The sequence below is a fragment of the Molothrus aeneus genome, chromosome Z (genome assembly GCF_037042795.1).
Source record: "Molothrus aeneus isolate 106 chromosome Z, BPBGC_Maene_1.0, whole genome shotgun sequence".
NCBI classification, from domain to species: domain Eukaryota; kingdom Metazoa; phylum Chordata; class Aves; order Passeriformes; family Icteridae; genus Molothrus; species Molothrus aeneus.
The window spans coordinates 62,803,660-62,824,336 of record NC_089680.1 but is presented as its reverse complement, the minus strand read 5'-3'; the positions used below and the strand labels follow the sequence as shown (position 1 = coordinate 62,824,336).

The following is a 20,677-nucleotide window of genomic DNA, read 5'->3' as shown; positions in this document are numbered from 1 at the left end:
GACAAGGGCTAGGAACAGGAGTAGAGGTGGAACCGCGGAACAAACTGGAAACTGAGGATTGTTTCCCCAATTTCGGTCCGGATTTTAGTAAAGCTCTAATTTTGAAGGGGCCAATACGAGATCTTCGCCAAGGAGGAATCCCCTGATTTTATGGAATTTTGTAATTTGGAGGAAACAATTCCCCAAAAATCAGGGTTGCAAATTTGATCCAGAGAAACCTCCGGAAACTGGGAGAACAACCACCTTAGGGATAACAAAATCCACCCCCCCCCCCCTCCAAGGATACCCACAACTTGGGCAGAAGCCCTCTTTTGAGCTGCCAATTGCCAAGCACCCATGGCTGTTGATGTAAAAGAGGCAACTCAAACCACCCACTGCTCTGACAAACCTTAAATAAAACAAGAAGAGCCCCACACCGGCCCCTGTCAAAAGAGGGGGCTGCGCAGCGAAAAAGGAAAGCAGTCACCTCGAGCCACTTACGGCACTGAGGGAAAAATCCATTAAAAAGACAGGGGAAGAGAAAAAAGGAATACTTATATTAAATCATGTAGGGGCGAAAAGAAGATCCGGAGCCATGGTCCTGTTGGGGGAACGACTCCTGGGGTGCCAAGAGCTGCCGTTCCCAATCCCCTGAGAGTGCCGTCCACTACAACGGGGTCTGATCAACCCAGGGTTAGATCCGCGGCCAGAGAAGCTTTGCAGCCTTGTCCATGGGGTCTGGTGAAGTGCTCAGGTCAATGAAGACCTGGATTAGAAAGCCTTCAGGGCCCCATGTTGGGTGTTGTGCAGCTGTCTGGCCAGAGAGATGCGTCCCAGCTAGCTCGCCAGCACAGCTAGCAGCACAGGGGGGCACTTAACCCGATAGCTGTGCTTCAGGTCAGCACTTCAGGCAATCGCCCTGCGTTATAGCAGGGGACGTTGCCAGGTTCAGGACGAGGCCGAAAAGTGGCTGCGGACAACAGGAAAAGAAGAGGGCACTCTCCGGTCAGGGCAAATCCAGGTTTTTTGAGGGTCCTAGGGAGGCCAGCAACCAAAGAGGACGAGGGCTGGGATTACATGAATTTATAAAGGGTGTGGGTGGTAGGGGTGGAACCAGTACAGGAGCAAATGGGAATCTAGAGGGGAGCGGGGCACATAAGACTGACATACAGAAAATACCAATGGAAACAACTTAAAGGAGGGGCCCTGGCCCCTGAACCAATCACTCCAAGCTCTCAGCTGAAGTTTCTGGAAAGAAAGGTGGTAGCGAGGAGTGACTGGAGGGCACTGGGGCAAAGGATACATCCAGTCGCTAGGGAAACCAGGGCAGAGTATAAAGAGATACAAGGGTTGACATGGCAACTGGGGTGACAGGCAGTAACTGGGAGGGGAGGGAGAGACAGGGCAGAACCATTTTAACATAGAGGGCGAATGGAATGAACAAACCAGCACAACACAACAGTGTTGTATACATATTCCTCAGTGAATGTTGCTCATTTGCACATACCTGTCTGGCAATCCAAGAATCGTAGAATCCAAGAAGAAACTGAGGTAGGGAGTCCAGGTGACCTGGGGAAGGAGACACTATATTTTATCTTGAATAGCACAAAATTCTCAGGTTCTGATCTCTGTCTCTTCTGAATAGTAGATGCTTTCATACACAGTCTCTTGTCACACATTTTGGTTTTTGCTAGTGTGAAGTAACAGATATTTCACATTACTAGTCCTACTGTCTCTTTCCTCTGGGGATGCTTTTGTTTTTGAGTACAGAGTTAGGACAAGTCTTGAAAAAGCATACTTTCATGGCAAAATTCCTGTATTTTTACTGTGCTTACCATATTTTGTTATTCTTTGGATAAGTTCTTAATTCTATTTTAAGCTTTCATAGTTTTATAGATTTCTTGAGAAGTAGCAGCATCTCAATTCTGGAAAGAGAAACTTAGTTCTTACCATTTACTAACAACCTTAGTTTTGGAGGAGTGTAGTCAATAGATACCAGAAAATGCTGGTTATAATGTGTACTTACTGTGGACTCTGTTTAAGACACTACCTTAAATTACAGGAATAATTGATCGCCTTGGACAACTTAATAATATAATGCATATGAAGGAAGAGAACCTTAAAATGAGATTCCGAGACACGCACTCTGCTCTTATGTGGCTAAGAAACAACAAAGACAAGTTTAAAAAAAAAGCTTGTGAACCCATGATGCTTGAAGTAAGAAGATTTACTTGCATATCACTCTGTTAACGGTTAGATTATATATGTCTTGCAAGGCTTCAAGAATGACTGGGAGACTTTTGAGACACATCTTGGAATGTTCTGCCAAGTACATGCAGGATATTCATAATTAGAATTCCATAGGCAATGTTGTAATTGAGTAAGGTGGGATGGCTCCTTTCCTCCACAAGAAGATGCCTGTTGCAGGCTTCCTCTGAGATGCAAGCACAGAGGAAGCAGTGGTGCAGTTATTATCCAATCTTATTAATTAAGTAGTTCTTAGTTGCTGCTTTAAAAAGCACTGTTAGTTGCCAATTGAGTATCTCCCTTTAGATCACAACCTGCTCAGCTGTGGTTACTTCCCTCTGTGATCTCTGAGTGGTTTTTTTGTTTGCTCTACCCAGCTGTCTAGAGACACAGAAATCAGTTGCTGGTTTTGTTTTGTGTTTTGGTTTGGTTTGATAACTTATGTATGATCTAGAAATAGCAGGGCTAAATTTTCAGAGAGAATATTACTTTTTTTAGTGCAATATATGCTTGCAAGGTATGCTCCATGTAATGTGAAGAGGATGAAGATCTCCAGTTGCACTTCTTTTCAGAATTGCAAACTTACTTAATATATTGCTACAATTTACATTAGTATATCAGAATATTTATATACAACTTCTTACACTTGGTACATGTACTAGGACTGTTCAAAATTACTTTTGGTCAGAATAGAATCCCTAGTATTTCTTGTTATTATCAGAACTTTGAATTCTCCCTGAAAGACCACATCGTTTTATAAATGTTTCAATAAGGATATCTTTACTTTTACATACGGCCTCATTAACCTCTGTGACATCAATTGATGTGTGGATTTGTTTTCTCTCTGTTGAGGTGTAACCCTGGCCATCAGTCAAGCCCCAGGCAGCTGCTCACTCACCGCCCCTGTTCAGAATTCAGTAGAGAATCAGAAGAGTAAAAGCTTAGACAGCTCATGGTATAGAAAATTTAATAGGGAAAGCAAAAGCCATGCACATGAGGAAAGCAAAACAAGGAATTAAGTCACCATTTCCATGGACGGGCAGGTGTTCAGCCATCTCCAGGAGAGCTGGGCTCCATCATGTGTGACAGTGACTTGGTATCTTGGTTTTGGCCAAGGACAGGGTTAAATTTTGTTAATGTTTGAGAGGATGTGTGGCTGAGAGGGTGTGGCCAGACCCTAATTTGTTCCATATAACCGCACCTCTTTGCAGGGTGGGTGGGGGAAAGGGACTCTTGCTGTAATTTTGCCTTTCAGGTTGGGAGAAGTTACAGTGGGCAGTCAGCATTTGTTGGGGGTGTAAATTGTTAGTCTTACACCTTTTATTATCAAAATTGCTGCAGTTACTGGTTGCTTTCTTATCTTACTGCTCTTTCCAGTAAATTATTCTTATGTCAACCCATGATTTTTTACCTTTTTTGCCTCCAGTTTTCAACTCCATCCTGCTGGAGCAGGAGGCAGGGAGGGGACATGGGGACCAAGCAGTGCCATGGTTTTAATAGGCCTTCTAAATTGAAGAATACCATTCCTAAACTATGACATTTGGGAAGCCATCACTCCAAGTGTACCTCCTTCCTCTCACATTATATACTGAGGATGATGATCTGGAATATCCCTTTGGTCAGTTTGAGTCACCTGTTCTGGCTCTGTTTCTTCCCAGTCTCCATCATCCCTACCCTACCACTGTGGCAGCATAAAGAGTAGAAAAGGCCTTGGCTTTATGTAACCTGTGCTCAGAAATAACAACCATCTCTGTATAATGAACCCTCTGTTGAGCACAGGCCCAAAACACAGCCCCCATACTGGCCACTGTGGAGAAAATTAACCCGACCTCAGCCAAAACCAGTACACTTTGGTATCACGTAAATTAGTCTGGTGTATTTAAAAATTCCAGCTTTCAAATTGCTGTTAACTGTACCCAGCCTTTCTCCATTTTGAGATTATTAAATTGTGTAGTTCTCTGTAATTTTGCCTTTGTGTTTCATGTATAGTGACATAATGTTTAATTACTAGTCAAAGTCAACTGAAAACCACAAACATTAACATTTCATTTAGATTTGGAAAGCTTCATCCATTTTAAGTACGTGGGGCTTTTTTCTTAGGAATTCAAATGCACTTCAGCTTAAGGAGTGTGGTGTTTTCTGTTACTAATGGAAAAACCCTTACTAGTGCTGGAGCAGAGCCATTAGACATAAGATGGGGGTGGTTTCAGTTGTAAGGTCAGGATGGAGCGGGAGAGGTGGTATGGTGAGAGATGATGATAACTCCAGGAGTACTGAAAAAGGATATGGATGGCTAAAAATTAAGCACAGTGATCTGTGACTTACCATAGGTTTCCTCCCAAGAGAATTGGTTGCAAAAAAGGCAAACAAATACATTTTTTAAAGACATAGTTCTTGTTTTCATTAAATATATGTGTGGATATCATCTTGATTATTTGAAGTGTTTTTTGAGGATGTTAAGTTGAATTGTATTAAATCACTTGCTCATTACCTTTCTTTATTAGATCAATATGAAAGACAGTAGACATGCAAAATACGTTGAAAATCACATTTCGTCCCAGGACTTGAGGGCTTTCGTTTTTGAGTGTCAAGAAGATATGGAGACATTTCTGGTGGAGGCAAGTTGGCACCAATTTTAAAACTTTTATTAAGTACTGAAGTAGGAACCCTGAACTTGGGAGTCTAGTGACTAAATCTGTTTGATAGTGATAGATACCTATGTCATAACACGTAGATAATGTGTTCAAAGATTTTCTTCAGAAATAAGGTTTCCTTAAACCTTAGACTAACTGGATACATGTAGGCATATTAGAAGATGTGTTTTTTTTAGATTATCTTCCTCCTTTCAACCTTCCTTAAGGCAATAATTACTTAAGTATAAAATGCTGTGTATAAGAAAATGGGTAGAGCAGAAATCTACCCATTTAGTACCAAAATTTTCCACTGCCCTTTGAATAAAGAGGCAGGAAGCATCTTTTGTGACATGCAGTGGTCTAAGCAGCAAATTAAGCTTGTTTTTTCATAGTTCGACTGTCTCCAGAATCAGTGAGAAGATTGTTCCTTTTGAAAGTCAGGCAGATGATGCAAGAGGAAAAAAGCAGAAAATACGGTATTAAACTGTCACAGTGTTTCCCAACTACAGTCAACACAACCATGTATTTAGTGACGGCCTGTCCTGCAGTTTTTGAAGACCCATCCACTCTTCATGGAAACTAACCACTTTTTTATACCTGAACAGTAGTGGTGATACCTGAAGTTCTGGGGACTTACCTTGCTTGTGTGGTTGTGGAACTCAGTTCAAGGCTGCTTTAACTAGCTCAACTGATCTTCACTTATACGAGTAGCTCTTTAGATTGAGTGACTCTTTAGCACTTGGTTCTGAGTTTCTTTGATTGCTTTGATTTTCTCTAGCATATAGTGTTTTCAGGGACGTTAATAGAGTTTGCTTTTAGAGAACTTGGTTATTTCTGAGCCAGAGTGAATTTGTAAGTTCTTCCAGAGGTCATCAGTTGAAAATAATTCTGACTCTGAATCCGTAATTAATATTTTATTTGCACATGGTTTATTTTTCTGGTCTTTACCAAATAATCCAATATAATCTTAATATAGGTGCGTGATCGTCAGAAACTAAGAGTGGATGCTGTATGTGCACCTGATGAATCATGTGCTGAAATTTTACCATCAAGACCTATTGAAGAATTACAGTATGTATCTGATTGTATTCGGAAATAGTTTTAAATGCAGTGAGTTTGTTTTGTTGCTATATATTAGAATTTTTTATGCAAATCAAATTATCAGCAGTTTAGTTCTGGGTTAGTGGGACTTCTTTCTGACCCTTCAGTAACTTCAGCTTGCTTACCTGCTGAATTTGATTTGTGATGCTTACTTTTTTATCTCTTCTTCAGCCGATACGGATTTTATTCATATTTACGAGAGTTATTTGATGCGCCTTCTCCAGTGATGAGTTACCTTTGTAGCCAGTACCGTGTTCATGATGTTCCTGTGGGAACACAGAAGACCAGAGACATGATTGAAAGGGTAAAGTATCTGAAGAAGCATAAATGCACCTGTGGTGTGGAGTTTTATTTTGGAAGTTGCTTGGCAAGTAAACACGGAGAAAGCAAAAAATTGCTTTAGCAATTTTATTTATCGTTTTTGTTTGCCTTGTAGAAGTGGGAACACTTCCTTATGGGCTAACATATTGCAAGACATTTTAACAAATTCAATCAACCTAATTATTTACTAAGCCTAATTGACAGAATATAGCTGATGCTGCATATATAAACTGAGCAACATTTTTAGTCTAATGTAACTTATCCTGTGGAGGCTTTTTGCTGTTTCTGGTGTAGTGGACATTTTTTATCTTTATGTATCTTGAGTTATGGTAAATCTTTGGTTATTTATAGTATCCTTTTTGATATGAAGCTTTTAAAACAAGCAGCTTTGGTATTTTTATACCTTCTTTTTTCCTACAGACATATTTGCTTGACTAATACATTACAGCTCACCTTATGGTTTCACCTATTAATTCTTTAGTACTTTGTTTCTTTGTTACACAGGATACTTGTGCAACATGTTATGTATCTGACGCAAATACAATCCTTGTTCACTATGCAGTACCAATGCTAGCAATTTTTCATTGGTGTCTGTAATATCTTGACAATCAGACTTGTTTAATTAGTTATGGTAATATACTCCAACAGTATCTCAACAGTTCTTTGCTTACCAGTCTGAATTACAAGTGTAATGCTGCATTAAATTTAGCATCTTTTTGCAAAGGTTGTTAATAAGTAGGACCTGCAGAAGCTGAAGTTTTTTTACTGTGTTTATCAATCACTTGTTCCTTGTCCTAAAAAGTATTGTCTTCAATAATGCTTTTGTCAGATTAATATTTTTCTGTATTTCTTAGATCATACGGGAAACCAATCTGAAGCAAATTTATACAGCAGAAGAAAGATATGTTATTAAAATATCTTCTTACACAAAACAAACCATCTCTAGTAACATATGCTTGAAGGAGGCACAGTATCTCACTAGTTCAGTGGATACAGAGGAAAGAGGACAGTTGGAAAAGCAGCGACAGGTACCAATGTATTTTTGTAGCTGTGTATGTTGTGAACTTTTAGCCGTTTTATCATGGATTAAGCAGAGCCTGCATATGTTAGTATGGCATGCAGTAAGGATGCTAGTGTTGCATGTTCTTTTGTTTCAGGACATCAGTAATACGTTAAAGTCATTGGATGCACGTTTGACTGCACTGTTCGAGAGACAGAAACTTCTGGATCTCAGGGACAATAAACTCAGGCAGGAGAAGAAGGTGCTTTTAGAGAGAGGAAACCGGAGGAGGCAGTTGGAATCAAAAATTGGTGTGAAGTATGATAGGTAGGAAACAAGTTATGTTATCTATGAAAAAATCTACAATATCTATGTTATCATTTTAAAAGCAGAGATATTTTTGTTTTCTCTTAATACAGCATGCTTTTGCCCTTAAAAAGTAACCAGTATTTGAGCATTAGATACGGGTGATAATCAAGACAAGGAAGGTGTTTAGAAATTATGACAGTATGTGAGACAACATGTAGCAATGTTCCAGATGATCTTCTGTAATAATATCATAGGATTCCAGTTAAATATCACTGCATGTATTTAGTCATAAATTAGGTTAATATTCTAACTTTGTAGCACATATCTAGGTAATGCCGTAATGTGCATAAATGGTACTAAGTAAGCATGTCAGGGATTGAGTAAGGCCCCAGTTGTCCATAGTATCATTCATTACATATGTTTTGTTTTTGTGGGCCTCTGCAATTGGTTTTTCTGTTGCCGTTTGTCATAAGGCGTGAAGTCAAGGCATTTTTCACCTGGTATTTCATTTAAGCACACACTCTCAGTAGGCAGTGTAGACAACATAAACATCCAGTCTGGAGCTTTCTTGTTTTAACCTAGGAACACTGTCTATCAATTCTTCTACTGTGTACCTCATAAGACAACTTTGTTCCATCCTGTCAGTGGTTTCTGTTGTGGAAAGATACAGGGCTGATGTTATTAGTCTCTTGTCTATGGTGAACAAATAGAGCGCCCTCATCCTGTGCTGTAGAGTGTGTGCTGTAGCCCCTGACCATCTTCATTGCTCTCTGAGTTTGTACCAAGTTGTTGAGGTTTGGCACAGTGGTCCAAACTGTGTGCAGTGCTAAACAGAGTGGAAAAATCACTTAACTTGCCTGTGCTCCTACTTGTACAGCCTAGTTTGCTGCCAGGGTGCACTGCTTGCTTATGCACAGCTCATTGTCCAGCAGTGCTTCAGGTTCTTCTTTGTAGAGCTTTGGTGCAGTCAGTCTGTCATGAGCCTGTATTACTGCCAGAGCCACTGTCTTCGCAGGACAGGACTCTGCATTTGTCTTTGCTGAATCTCACAAATCTTCTGTCAACCACTTCCCCAGCTTCAGTAGACCTCTGTGAACAGCACGCCTATTGCTCCCTCCCAGTAGTTCAGTCTAAAAACCTAACAGCAGGGCCCTCTCTTTGCTCTTCCATGTCACTGGGAGGAGTCTAAACAGGATAGGATCCAGAACATAATCCTTGGTACTGACTTCTGGGCAAGAGAAAACAAACCAAGAGTCGCCATTGAACCACATTTTTTTTACCTATTTAGTCTTCAATTAATCCAGACTGTGGTCTTGAAATTCAAATACATGAATGGTGTGGGACACAGCACTCCAAAAATGAGAGAAATTAGTCTGGATCCAGCAGACTGAGAGGAAGATGAAGCTGATGCAGGTTGATGCTCCTGCATGAATCCAGTAGTGGGGCTAAGCCTGACTTCCCACTAGACACACACAGAGCACATCTGAACAGCTTATGTGTACATAGTTACACACTGCACAGTGGTCATACAGAGCAACTGGACAGATGCAGCACTGGTGATTGCCTCATGTTTGTACTGTGTCTGAGCAGCATGAGATTACCCTGGTGCATTATCTGTGCATGTCTGTGGGCAGTGTGGATCCCATTGGCAGCTGGTTCCAGACACTCTGAATCTGCGCAGTCAGTACCCCTAGACCTCAGTCTCCTGAACTGCTTGTACCTGAAAATGCAAACCCCTGAGGCTGTAGCCCTGCTTCTGTTGGCCTGTAGAGACTGCCTCCCTCGCCCATGTGTGCCTGCATGCTGAACTGGCTGTGACTCCCTAGTTTCCAATAGCTCATTCTGTGGTCTTTGTCTCAGAGATACAGAGGTAGCCACGACTACCTTGGTTTGCACCCCATAGCCGGTACTGCTGTCATCTTACCCATAAGCACATACACATGGCAGCAGTCTGTGTCAGCCAGGCTGATCCTCCAGTAGCCATTTCTTCCTGCGGTGTCACTCACTTACTGTCTTGGCTCCTGGGCCACTTGCTGTCTAGTGTGCCTTGGTCTTTATTAGGGATCAAACACGCTCTTGCACACTTGTACCGTGGTGCTGGCAGCAAGGACAATCACATCATCCCATGGTACACTCGCTCTGGTCTCCAGCCAGGTGCAGGCATCACAGACAAGCAGGTTTCCCCCTTTGACTTGTGATTTGACTACAATTGCTTGCACTTAGACTTCCAAACATGTGAGTGCCTGAGTAGAAAGCAAGAAAAGAGGGAGGAATGGAGTTGAGTAAAAAGAGAATGTGCCAGTTGGGCATGGCTGGACAAGGATAGCAACCAGCCCACTATTTACATCTAAGTGTCCCTCTTATCCTCACATTGCTCTGTTTTCCTGTATGTGTTATTCTCCAAGTTACCTAGTTTCTCCCTTTCCTCACATTTTTTGCACTCTTAAATATGTAATAGTAAGAATCCCGTGCTTTTCTGCTAGATCCCATAATGTCTATTCTATAACACAATGTCCAGCACTATGCTGTTCTACAGGAGATGCAGAGGACTGGGCTGGGGGCTGAACAGCTTGGGAGGAGTCTCAGTGACAGCAGCTGATAGCGGCTTTTTGACTGCAGAGGTTGAAGGACTCTTCAGTCAGGGACACTAATGTTACCCTCTACAGACTGAGGTTTCTTTTGACACTGAATTGATGACTAATGAAGCTGGAGGACTTGGCCTTTAGGAGCAAAGATTCAGGGCACTCTCTACTGAGATAACAGCAAAATTGTCAGAAACAAGACCTCTCGTTTTGTTATATAATTACTTTTTTATTTAGATATCTTCTATATCATAAGTAGGAACATCGTTTTGTCTCCTCTATATAATTTTTACACTCTGCTGCTTCAAAAAGATATCCATGTGTTCGTGAGCTTCAGTGAGCAATTGGTAACCCTGGTGAGCCTTCACAGGACTTGGCCAGCAGTGAGGCTGCTCAGCCACGGTGACAAATTTGGGTCACTCAGAGTATCCCACAAATACACTGTGGCATGTTTGGTGCATTCCCAGTACTACTAATGCAGACAGAAATGCCCACTAACACGTGAAAGAGCCACAAAACCACAGGGTTTCCAGGTGAACTGCAGTCAGTGGAGAATGGTTTCTTAAAGAGGAAGGAAGCTGGAAAGGTGGTGTGACTGTCTCTTTGCCAGGAGAGCTGTCACGAAAGGTTGTGCCACCACTTAAATTAAGGTAGGGGACTGCTGTTGGAGTCACAGACAGGCGTGTGTTCACTCATTTTCTTGAAGCCCAGTGTGGTACCCCTGTAGACTTACTTGACAATAGTATTTTCAGATACTACTTTTGCATTTCAGAGCCTGAAATTACATGAGAGCTGTATCATTGCCTGGAAGAGTGGATTTTTGGTTTATTTCAGTTACTTTTTTGGTTTGTAACATGACCTGTAGGTGTGGTTCTTAGGGACATAGTTTAGTGAAGAATCTGGCAGTGTTAGGTTAGTGGCTGGACTCAATGATCTTAAGGTCTTTTCCAACTCAACCAATTCTGTGATTCAGTTGTGGTGCAAGAAGGCAACCCTCCTCAGTCCAAAGCAGGCCTTGGTGTTGACTAGATTGATTGGTTTCACACCTGGACACTGGTACTGAGACTGTGCTGGAACAGGATGTCCCTTTCTCTGAGTCCTGAATTTGCATTCCCATCTGCTCCCATGGCCCTGTGCTCCTCTGAGCTTGTGGAAATGGGCATTTCATGGACTCATGGCTTGTGTGGTAGGCCTGGGTGTAGCCAAGACCCAGGGTATTATTTGGACTTCTGGCAGCTGCTGTCTCTTTTATGTGTGGAGATGAGCTTCTATCAGGTACCCTAACAGAAAGCTAAAATTGACGTAAGTAGCAATGGCTTGATCTCCGTCACCTCATTGTTTTACAGTTGGTTCATGAGGTATGGCATGCCCTTTGTAAATGCTTGATGAATCTCCATGATCACCTTCTCCATTATGTCCCTAGAATTGCTTCCTGAAGGGACTTGTTTTACTGTTTTCTCAGGGATCAAAGCGAGAATGACCAGTTTTTAGTTTCCTGTATCATCCTCTTGGCCTGTTTAGCAGTTTTGAAAAATCTCCAAATGCTTTGCAGCTCACTAAATGTCATGGTTCCTCTTCCATGTTCTGAAGCTCTAAAACAAGTGAAAACTCTGTTTTTCTTCACTGAGATGAGGATACAGTTATTTTTTGGCTAGACTACGTAACAAGAATTAAGTAAACTTCCTGAACTCACCTGTGTTGTATTGTTACAAAGTACTAGAAGAAGAAAAGTTCATTCCTTACACTTGATTTTTTTTTCTCTGATTTGAAATTTACAGAAGTAAAGGACTATGCTTGCACAATGATGCTGTTAGTAGCCAAAAGTGGAGTTTCTTTAACTGCTACTTGTTTTGTCTGTTGTATTTCTTTGGTTTAAAGTGCATAGGCTGGGAATACCTCCAGTATATTTGGAATGTTTATGATTATAAATTCCTATTCTTGCTAACTGTTGGTTTGTCATCAAGTGTAGGAATGTTTGTGTTTTTAGTATGATTTATTTTTAATCACAATGAATCAAATATTGATTCCTCCCATAGTTTAAGACAGCTGGAACAAGATGCTATTGACCTAGAGAAGGAATTTCAGCTGGCAAATGTAAAAATCAAAGAAATAAATAAACAGAAAGCAGAACTTGTTACTGAACTGATGCATCTCATGAAGGTATGTATTTTTAACTTGGTATGTGTTCCGCTTTTGTGAAGAGTCCAATTCTTGTAATTTAAGTGGGAAGCGTGCAACATTTGTTACTGTTAATGTTTTCAAGCTAGCTTTCCTAATTATTGAATAATATTAACTTTTTCCATTTTTCATCTCCTTCTACTTTTTTTAAGTCTGTATTTCTGATAATTATTTTAAAATTGCTTAAGAGAATTGGAAATGAATAAACTTTTTCCTCTGCCCAACTTCATACTGTAGAAACTTTGTGTTAAAATGACAAATAGTGAAGATCTCAGACCTTGGCTCACCACTGTAGTCAGATGTTAGCGTCATCAAAATTTTACCTTGTAGATCCCCTAGGTCTACAGTAGAAACTTTCTTCCCTTCCATTAAGGGAGTGGATTAATTTGTATTTATGTGCTGATCATAAAGACATGATAAACAGTTGCTTTCAATGGCCTATATTTGTAGCTACCCTTTAGACAGTAAACAATGTGTTGATGGTTTTGAAGCCTCTGGACTGTTCCTGAGGCTGACTTGTTTGAAAAAACCCCAAACATTTTAATGTCAATGTCATGAAACCAGATTCTAGTGATCATTAAAGTCTGTTACGTAGCTGCCCAAACACAGCCTTGTTTAGTTGTCATGTGCTGTTTCAGTTAAGACATCAGATATAAGGGTTTCTGTGCAACTTGTCAGTCAACTGCAATGTCATTACAAGATGTGTATGTCTTTTGTGTTTATTTTTGACCTTTTCCCTCCCTGTGTGGCATATGACGTCCACCAATATTCACCTGTTGGATGCTTCTCTCTGAGTAACAATTGAGATGGCCTTAGCTCTTACATTTCACATGATAGTATATAGTGAGAAGGGAAAGAGAATGGGGCGAGGGAGCGTTGATGTAAAATTGTGGGTTGAAAGTAGACTTGTATATGTATCCACATATGTGTATTTATATCTATTTGATGGAAATTATATATGTATCTTTAGATACTTAAAAGTACATGTGGACTTTACCTCTTCGAGAACTTGGGTCACCACTTTTCTTTGAATTTGACAGCAGTATTGATGACTTGAGCACAGTGTGAAATTGTATGCTATGACTAAAAGGATGGGTATTTTCTAAAGTAGTGATTATATCGGTTTTGAGTCTGGTGAAAAAAACCCTGCTTTGTTTTCCTGCGTGTAGAGGATCATACCATTGAACGTCAACAAAGTAGATCTGGCTTTTCAGATGACCAAGGTGACTGCTAAGAAGAACAGACTACAATCAGAGTACAAAGCAGGAACTGTACAGCTAAGAGCTGCACAGGTAACAATATTTATGAATATTGGGGTATCTACTATGAAAATGTCTCATTGGGAAGCCTTTATGCTGTTGAAAAGGATGCTTCTGTGTCTTTGTTTGGAAGTGGCTCTTAGTACTGCTAAATATTTAGCCTTGATTTCTGTGGTTTGACTTCAACCTCTTCATTTAAAGCAGAATAGTAGCTTTGCCATCCTCAGTTAAGACAGCTAAGCTGCTGTGAAAATGTGCCACTTAGTCATCTTATCCTGGATCCTTTTATTGTAATAAGAAATGTGTAAACACTTCTTTGTATAACAAAGCCATGAACATCTTGTCAGTAACGTGTATTGTCACTGGGAAATTCATGTAATGTTTCTAGTTGTCTCTGCACACATCTTCATCATTTAGGGAGAAGCTTGGGCTGGTACATAGATGTCTGGTCAGATCGGTAGACAGGATTTATGATTTGTAACATTCTGATAATTCTTAAAAATTGCCTCCTTCCTAGTGAATGGTGTGTGAGTCAAGTGGAGTCCCATTGAGGCCCCCTCAAGAAACCCAACAGGAACATTAACATTGCCACGTACTTTCTAATATATAGAAGAAATAAGGAATCAAAGCTTGTGTATTTATATTTGTCTAGATTTTATTTTGCACGTGGGCATTGACAGTAAACTGGCAAAGTTGAGTGAAAATTGAAAATTGACTTGTTGAATTGTCAGTGCATTTACTAGTACATGCTTGATAGTAACATCAAATATCTATTGCCTTCTAGTTTTTCTGTCACATACTGAAGTTTCTCCTGCCACTATATATTTTCCTCTTCGCTGAAGAATTTTACTTACCATAGCTTGGCTCAGGCATATTCAATCTGTTGAATATTGAATCTGTTTCAGATTTTAAGTGCCTACAGATGAACTTGAACTCTTGTTTCATGCAGCTCTGCAGACCTCCCTTCAAGTGGGAGATCTATATACAATTGAGAATTGAGATTCCCCACTTCAGTTGATTCAGAATTGTTTTGGGCTCTGGAAATGACCAAATACATAAAATTTATGCTTCTTGTAGAAAAAAAAAAGTATGGGTGACTCTCACAGGATCTTTTGCCTTCACTATCATGTCAAAATATTTCAGATGAAGCCATTTGGTTTTTAAATTTGTGGGATCCAAAAAACTATTACAGGACATATGCAGATATCCAGTGGAAGGTAACTATTGTGCTGTACAATAGCATTTATGCTAATTCAGTATAACTTGAGATCTTGGCTGGAAAGAAAAGGGGGGATGTCCTCCCTTTACTGTTTTATCTGTACAGCTCTAATGCCAGTCCTTGCAACCCTCCTCTGCAATGGACTTCATGAAGTACAAGAGATGGTCTAAAAAAGGCCTCTTCTAAAAGTTTTCCAACCTTTCTGGAAGCACCAACTCTGTTATAGTATAGAAAAATATTTTACAGTTTGTTTGTGGAGATTGTGAAATGCTTATCTATAATGCAAAGATCTTTTGTGTAGTGCTTAGTGGAGAGGGAGGGAAGAACAGGTTTTTTTGAGTTGATAGCTGCTGAGAGCAGGTAACTAACTTGTGTGAGATGATCACTAATGATCATACCCATTACTACCACTTCTGTTGTATTTAGTAGATAACAATCAGTTACAGTTCCAGAAAGTAATGTGAATGACTATCAATGTCTATGTCCTATTTTTAAAACTGTGAAATAAGTATTTCTCTAACTGTGTGATTTCAAATGAAAACTGAAATTTTTTCACCACTGGAGGGCTCCTATATTTAGCTGAAGTACACAACAGTAAAACTTGGGAAGATAACTCTTGAATCTACATGCACCCTTATTAAGCTGAGAGAAAAGAAATTTAGGTATTTCTGAAGAACTTGCTTTTGATCAGTTTGCCTTGGTATCTGTTGACTTGATGAGCAGAGATGTATAATGAGTTTGGTTAGTTGAAGCAAATTGTTTTGATATTTTAATAGTCTGGTTTCACCTACTTTTTCTGCTTCAGATGTGTTTTATTGCTAGTGTGCTAGAGTTAGCTTTGGAAATTCACAATAATACTAAAAAAAAGATAGTGGTGATTTTTAAAAATATCTTTTAATATTTCTAACAGCAACGTTTTCATGAACTGGATAATAGGAAGCAACTTCTTTATGAGAAGTGCAAGGAACTGATGAAACAGGCTCAACACATCTGCAGATTGGGTCCAGATCAAGATTTTCCAGAAGAATTTAAAGTTGTATGTACAAAAAGAAAATTTCACGTATCTCTTGAATTTTTAACTTCTCCTGCAAAGAATAATGTGGTTTTTTTTTATTAGAAGGCTCCTAGTAAAGGATTATGTGTACTTCTGTTACTGTCATTAGCCTTTTAAACCACCTTTGCAATAGTGCTGAAATACCCTTTGACTACTACTTTGTTTTGTGCACAGGGGAGAGAAAATTAGACCTTTGATTTCAATTGAAATCCACAGTCTTGTGTTCACAGAAATAAAGAGAGGCCATATTTTTCTACCTTCCTGCTCTAATGGAGGAACATCAAAGAACTGAGTTCTGAACCCAGCCTCTCAGGAGTATACATTTGCATGACTTATCTAGCATAGTCCATGTCTTACAATATATCTCTGAGTATCTGTGCCTTCACAATTTAGGCAACTGAAGAGCATGTAATTATGTATCTTAATTATGTAACCTTCCAACCTTTTTTCTCGGTCCAAAATAGTGGGGGAATCCTGCTATGTTAAATCTTGAGTATCTGACACCCTGATTAAAAGTAACAAAATAGTTTATGGTTTATCCACTTTTTTTCTTTTTTTAAGAAAACTTGAGTCATTCATTAGTATTGCTTTGTAACATGTGCAATCCTTTGCCTTGTAGGCTTTTCAGACTCTTCCAAACACATTGGAGGAAATTGATGCTTTTCTGAATGAAGAGAAAACTAGGGCTTCCTGTTTCACAGGCCTCAGTCCTTCGGTATGTTCATTGCTTTCCCTCCCCCTCTACCCACACTGTACTTGTTTCCCACTCTCTGCTAGGTCTTTCGGTATAATAAGCTAGACAGTATGAACAATGTGCTGTAAATGCCAGATTCTGCATCTACTCAGATTTAAAGTAGGTTCTTTAAAAAAAAAGATGTTGCAATAATCTGAGAGAAACAAAGCTTTACTGTTTCCTTGCTTAAAATTAGAAATCTGTCTTGTTTAGTGTGCAGTAGTCTGTGCAATTATGTTTGAACAGTATTGATGCAGTATGATATTTTTACAGTCAGGGTTACAATTAGCAAATATTTTGCTGACTGCTTGTTTTTTGTTCTGGCAGGTTGTTGAAGAATACAATAAGCAAACACAAGAAATACAGCAGTTAACAGAATATCTAGAGGAAAAGAGAAATGAGTTGAATAACTATAAGCAAAACATTTCACAGGTAATAGCTTAAGTTACTACATTATTATTATAATTCTACATTCTTGTAAGAATGTATGTACAAAAGTAAATGGTAAGATTTCAGATTGTTTTGAGTGTAAATGGAGATGCTAACTTCCCTAATTACTATGGTTTTTTCAGTGTAAATGCTATCTCCAAGGGAAAATTCAGGTCTTAAATTGATTTTACTTGGATATGTCTGTTTTTAGGTCAAAGAAAAATGGTTAAACCTCTTGAAAGTGATGATTGAACAAATTAATGGAAAGTTCAGTAAGTTCTTTAGTTCTATGCAGTGTGTTGGTGAAGTTGATCTTCATGTGGAAAATGAGGTATGATTGATTTTTTCATATAACATTCATATTTTCTTGCATAATGTTTTGATCATATATTGCTAGAGAAAAAGAACAAGTTGTCCTGTGGAGATTTTTTTTTAAAGCACTGAACTTTCACTCAACACTTTCAGTGTACTAGAACAGACTTAACAGTCTGATTGAAGGCAAGTGAGTCTTTATCCAGATGACTAGGACTTCACCTCCTGACTTTTGGAATCGGCCTGCAACTTACAAAGCTTGGTTAGAAACACTGTATTTACTTAGCTGTTACTCAGATTTATTAAGCTTATTATCTAATTCTGATTTTTCAGCTAACTTTTGTCCTTTATTATCATCTAAATATTCTGTTATTAGGCATTGAATTGATTTGCTTCTACATGTAGTTACTATTGGAGTCTGAGGGCATTTGATCTGTTCTGAAAGCAGCTGTCATTTGGCCCATCCTGTTGCCTTTTCAGTAACTTTTATAGGTAGGCTTTACCTCTGGTGAAGAGCTTAAAGCATCAATAGAACTTGGGGAGAAGTATTCAGTGCAGTGAACTGGAGAGGGAAATTTGGTAGTTTCTTTTAAATTGATCACTGAAATGATGTCAAGACTTTCATGTGTTAACACATAGACTACACACTAGTGAAATTTAACATAATTTTTTTCTGACTTTTATTTTTTTGTTGTAATTTACTCAAGCAGCTTTTCTTAAAATAGCAGTGGCAGTTATTACTCAGGGCAGAAGAGTGACTGTAAGGCTCTTTATATGAACTGCATAAAAATGTTTACCTGTAGAATAGTAATATGAAAAAGTAGAACATTAAAACACAGACTTTTCAGGTCTTTGGATAGTTACCTTGACAGATCTATATTACACAAAAAACTCTGTTTTAGATAAAAGTAGGTTGAAAGAGAGAACACAGAAGGAACAGTAAAGCTATTTAAAAGCGAAAGGCGTGTGGAGTGCCTTTCTGAATCTCTTCTTTGGAAGGTCTTGCTTTTCTATAGCAAAGATGTCACAAATAGTTTTAAGAGATTAGCTAGCAGTACTGTGACAGTGAGTAAAACTTCTTTCCTCAAGGGATCAGTGGCTACAGTCTAGAAGGGTGAATAATCTGTTCTCAAGTTTGCACTCCTTGGTGTTCTCTGCAGAAGAATCTTTTGCCTCTCCTGTAGATAAGAAGAGAGAGACTCTTGAGGTTGACTTACTTTTTATTAGAGATATTTCTGTGACACTGAAGTTCAAGCCTCTGTTAGTCTGCCTTATAGGAATCTTGAGGTCTGTGGATGTCCTTGGTGACACTACCTGCTGTCACCATTGGATAATAAGAGGAATTGGACATTAGGAGGAACTTCTTTAGAGAAAATGTGATTAAACATGGAATGGACTGAGGAGGGAGGTGATGAAGTCACCATCCCTGGAGATGCTTAAGGAATGACTGGACAGAGCACTCAATGCCATGGTCTATTTCCCAGTTTGGTGTTCAGTCATAGGCTGGGCTCTGGTCTCAGAGGCCTTTTCCAGCCGAAGCGACTCTGTGATGCTGTGTGAAACACTTCACTGGGTTCTTTCTTAACGTTCTAGCAGAAGCCTCTGTTCCTCTGGGAACAGTCTGACTTCCCTTGGTAACACAGTAGCCAGAATTCGTACTGCTAGCCATGATAACACTCACATTCCTCGATTCACTACAAGGAGTTTTGAGCATCATTTTTGTCAGGTTTTGGAAAATCTGTCAGTTATACAAACTGGTATTCAAAATACACAACTGTGTGGCAGTTGTCAAGGTCTGACTGATGCCAATGTGGCTGTGTTTCACAGTAATCTTTATAATTTCGTTTGCTAGCCTGTATCTTCACTTTTTCAAACCTACTTTTGCCAATGCATCTGAAATTACAGTGGGCTTAGAGACCTTAGATTCTGGGGTTTATTTCTCCTTACATGAAATTGTAATCAGAACAACTCACAGAATAACAGATCAGTTGGAAGGGCTCAGAAGGATCATCAAGTCCAGCTCTTAAGTAAATGGCCCATACAGGGATTGAACTCACAACTTGGTGTTGTTAGCATCATGCTCTCATCAACCAAGTGAACTCAGTGGCCACTGAACACAACTTCAGCAATCCTAGAGTCCTCTGGAGATTTCTTTTTCATCTTAAGCATGAATGCATTTCATTTTATGGTCCTTCTTTTGAGCCACATCTGATACCTTGCATCATTGGCTGAGGCTGCTGCCAAGTTTCACTTCCCTGTTAAAGAAAAGCCAGCACTGGAATCCTTGTGTGTGGTTTTCCCATTAAACTATGAAAAGGAAATGGCTGTCCTGGATTTGGACAGCAGTGCTTGATGGATTTCGAGCTGCTTGCACGTAAATAGGTTCAGATTGGTACACAGCCTACACACACAGACCATTACTCCACTGTTCAAACTGATAGTATCCTAAGGCTTGGGCATTGCTTTCTTCTTATTCTATCCAAGATTTTTATTTTCTTGCTGATGTTCTTACTGCATATAAAACCTTTCTTAACCGGAATTAATAAATCATAGTCATGAAAAGGGAATGGTGTTGGAAATTCTGTAGCAAAAGTAGACATGAAGGAAAAGAATAATGAAGGAAAACAAATGGAACAGAATTAATATATAGAGATGAACCAGAATTAATATCTTGATTTTAAGTTGATCCTGAGTAGTTGATAGACCCATGTACATTTGTGTAAATGCCCTGTAATTTGCATGTCATTGTAAAATAAGCTATAATAAAAAGAAAATGATTTAAAAGGTACTGGCTTTCACAGGAGGAGTATGAGAAGTATGGAATTCGCATTAGAGTCAAATTCCACAGTAGCACTGAACTTCATGAATTGACTCCGTATTATCATAGTGGAGGTGAGAAAACTGTTTCTACTGTGTTATACCTGATGGCTCTGCAAGAACTCAACAGATGTCCCTTCAGGGTTGTTGATGAGATAAATCAGGTGAGAATCAATAGTGTGGTATTGCTCTTTCTGTGTACAGATGCTTATGACATAGTGGAGAGAACAGACATTTTTTTTTCTTTTCAGGGAATGGATCCAATGAATGAGAGAAGAGTTTTTGAAATGGTTGTGGAAACTGCTTGTAAAGAAAGGACATCTCAGTACTTCTTCATTACACCAAAGGTATGTGGCAGAAAATGAAATAGGAAGTGTAAAGTGTAGGAGAATGAGATTTGGTGTGATAATACACCAGTAAACACTGTATAACTTACCTCTGTTTTACCTAAGAAATTTGGATTAAAGAGAGTATTTGTGCATTTTAAGGACAGTCAGGCAAGAA

At 39.3% G+C, this 20,677-nt stretch overlaps 1 protein-coding gene across 1 annotated transcript in view; it reads left to right on the top strand.

The window, feature by feature from the left end:
• The window catches only part of SMC5 (structural maintenance of chromosomes 5), a 49,872-nt gene that overhangs the window by 24,961 nt on the left and 4,234 nt on the right, over positions 1 to 20,677 (top strand). Inside the window, exons 10-23 of the mRNA XM_066569026.1 lie at positions 2,042 to 2,196; positions 4,731 to 4,844; positions 5,836 to 5,930; positions 6,132 to 6,264; positions 7,136 to 7,309; positions 7,439 to 7,608; positions 12,209 to 12,332; positions 13,520 to 13,642; positions 15,739 to 15,864; positions 16,502 to 16,597; positions 16,943 to 17,047; positions 17,256 to 17,375; positions 20,158 to 20,337; positions 20,425 to 20,520. Coding sequence (XP_066425123.1) covers positions 2,042 to 2,196; positions 4,731 to 4,844; positions 5,836 to 5,930; positions 6,132 to 6,264; positions 7,136 to 7,309; positions 7,439 to 7,608; positions 12,209 to 12,332; positions 13,520 to 13,642; positions 15,739 to 15,864; positions 16,502 to 16,597; positions 16,943 to 17,047; positions 17,256 to 17,375; positions 20,158 to 20,337; positions 20,425 to 20,520 — 1,811 coding nt within the window. The remainder of the gene's footprint in view (positions 1 to 2,041; positions 2,197 to 4,730; positions 4,845 to 5,835; positions 5,931 to 6,131; positions 6,265 to 7,135; positions 7,310 to 7,438; positions 7,609 to 12,208; positions 12,333 to 13,519; positions 13,643 to 15,738; positions 15,865 to 16,501; positions 16,598 to 16,942; positions 17,048 to 17,255; positions 17,376 to 20,157; positions 20,338 to 20,424; positions 20,521 to 20,677) is intronic.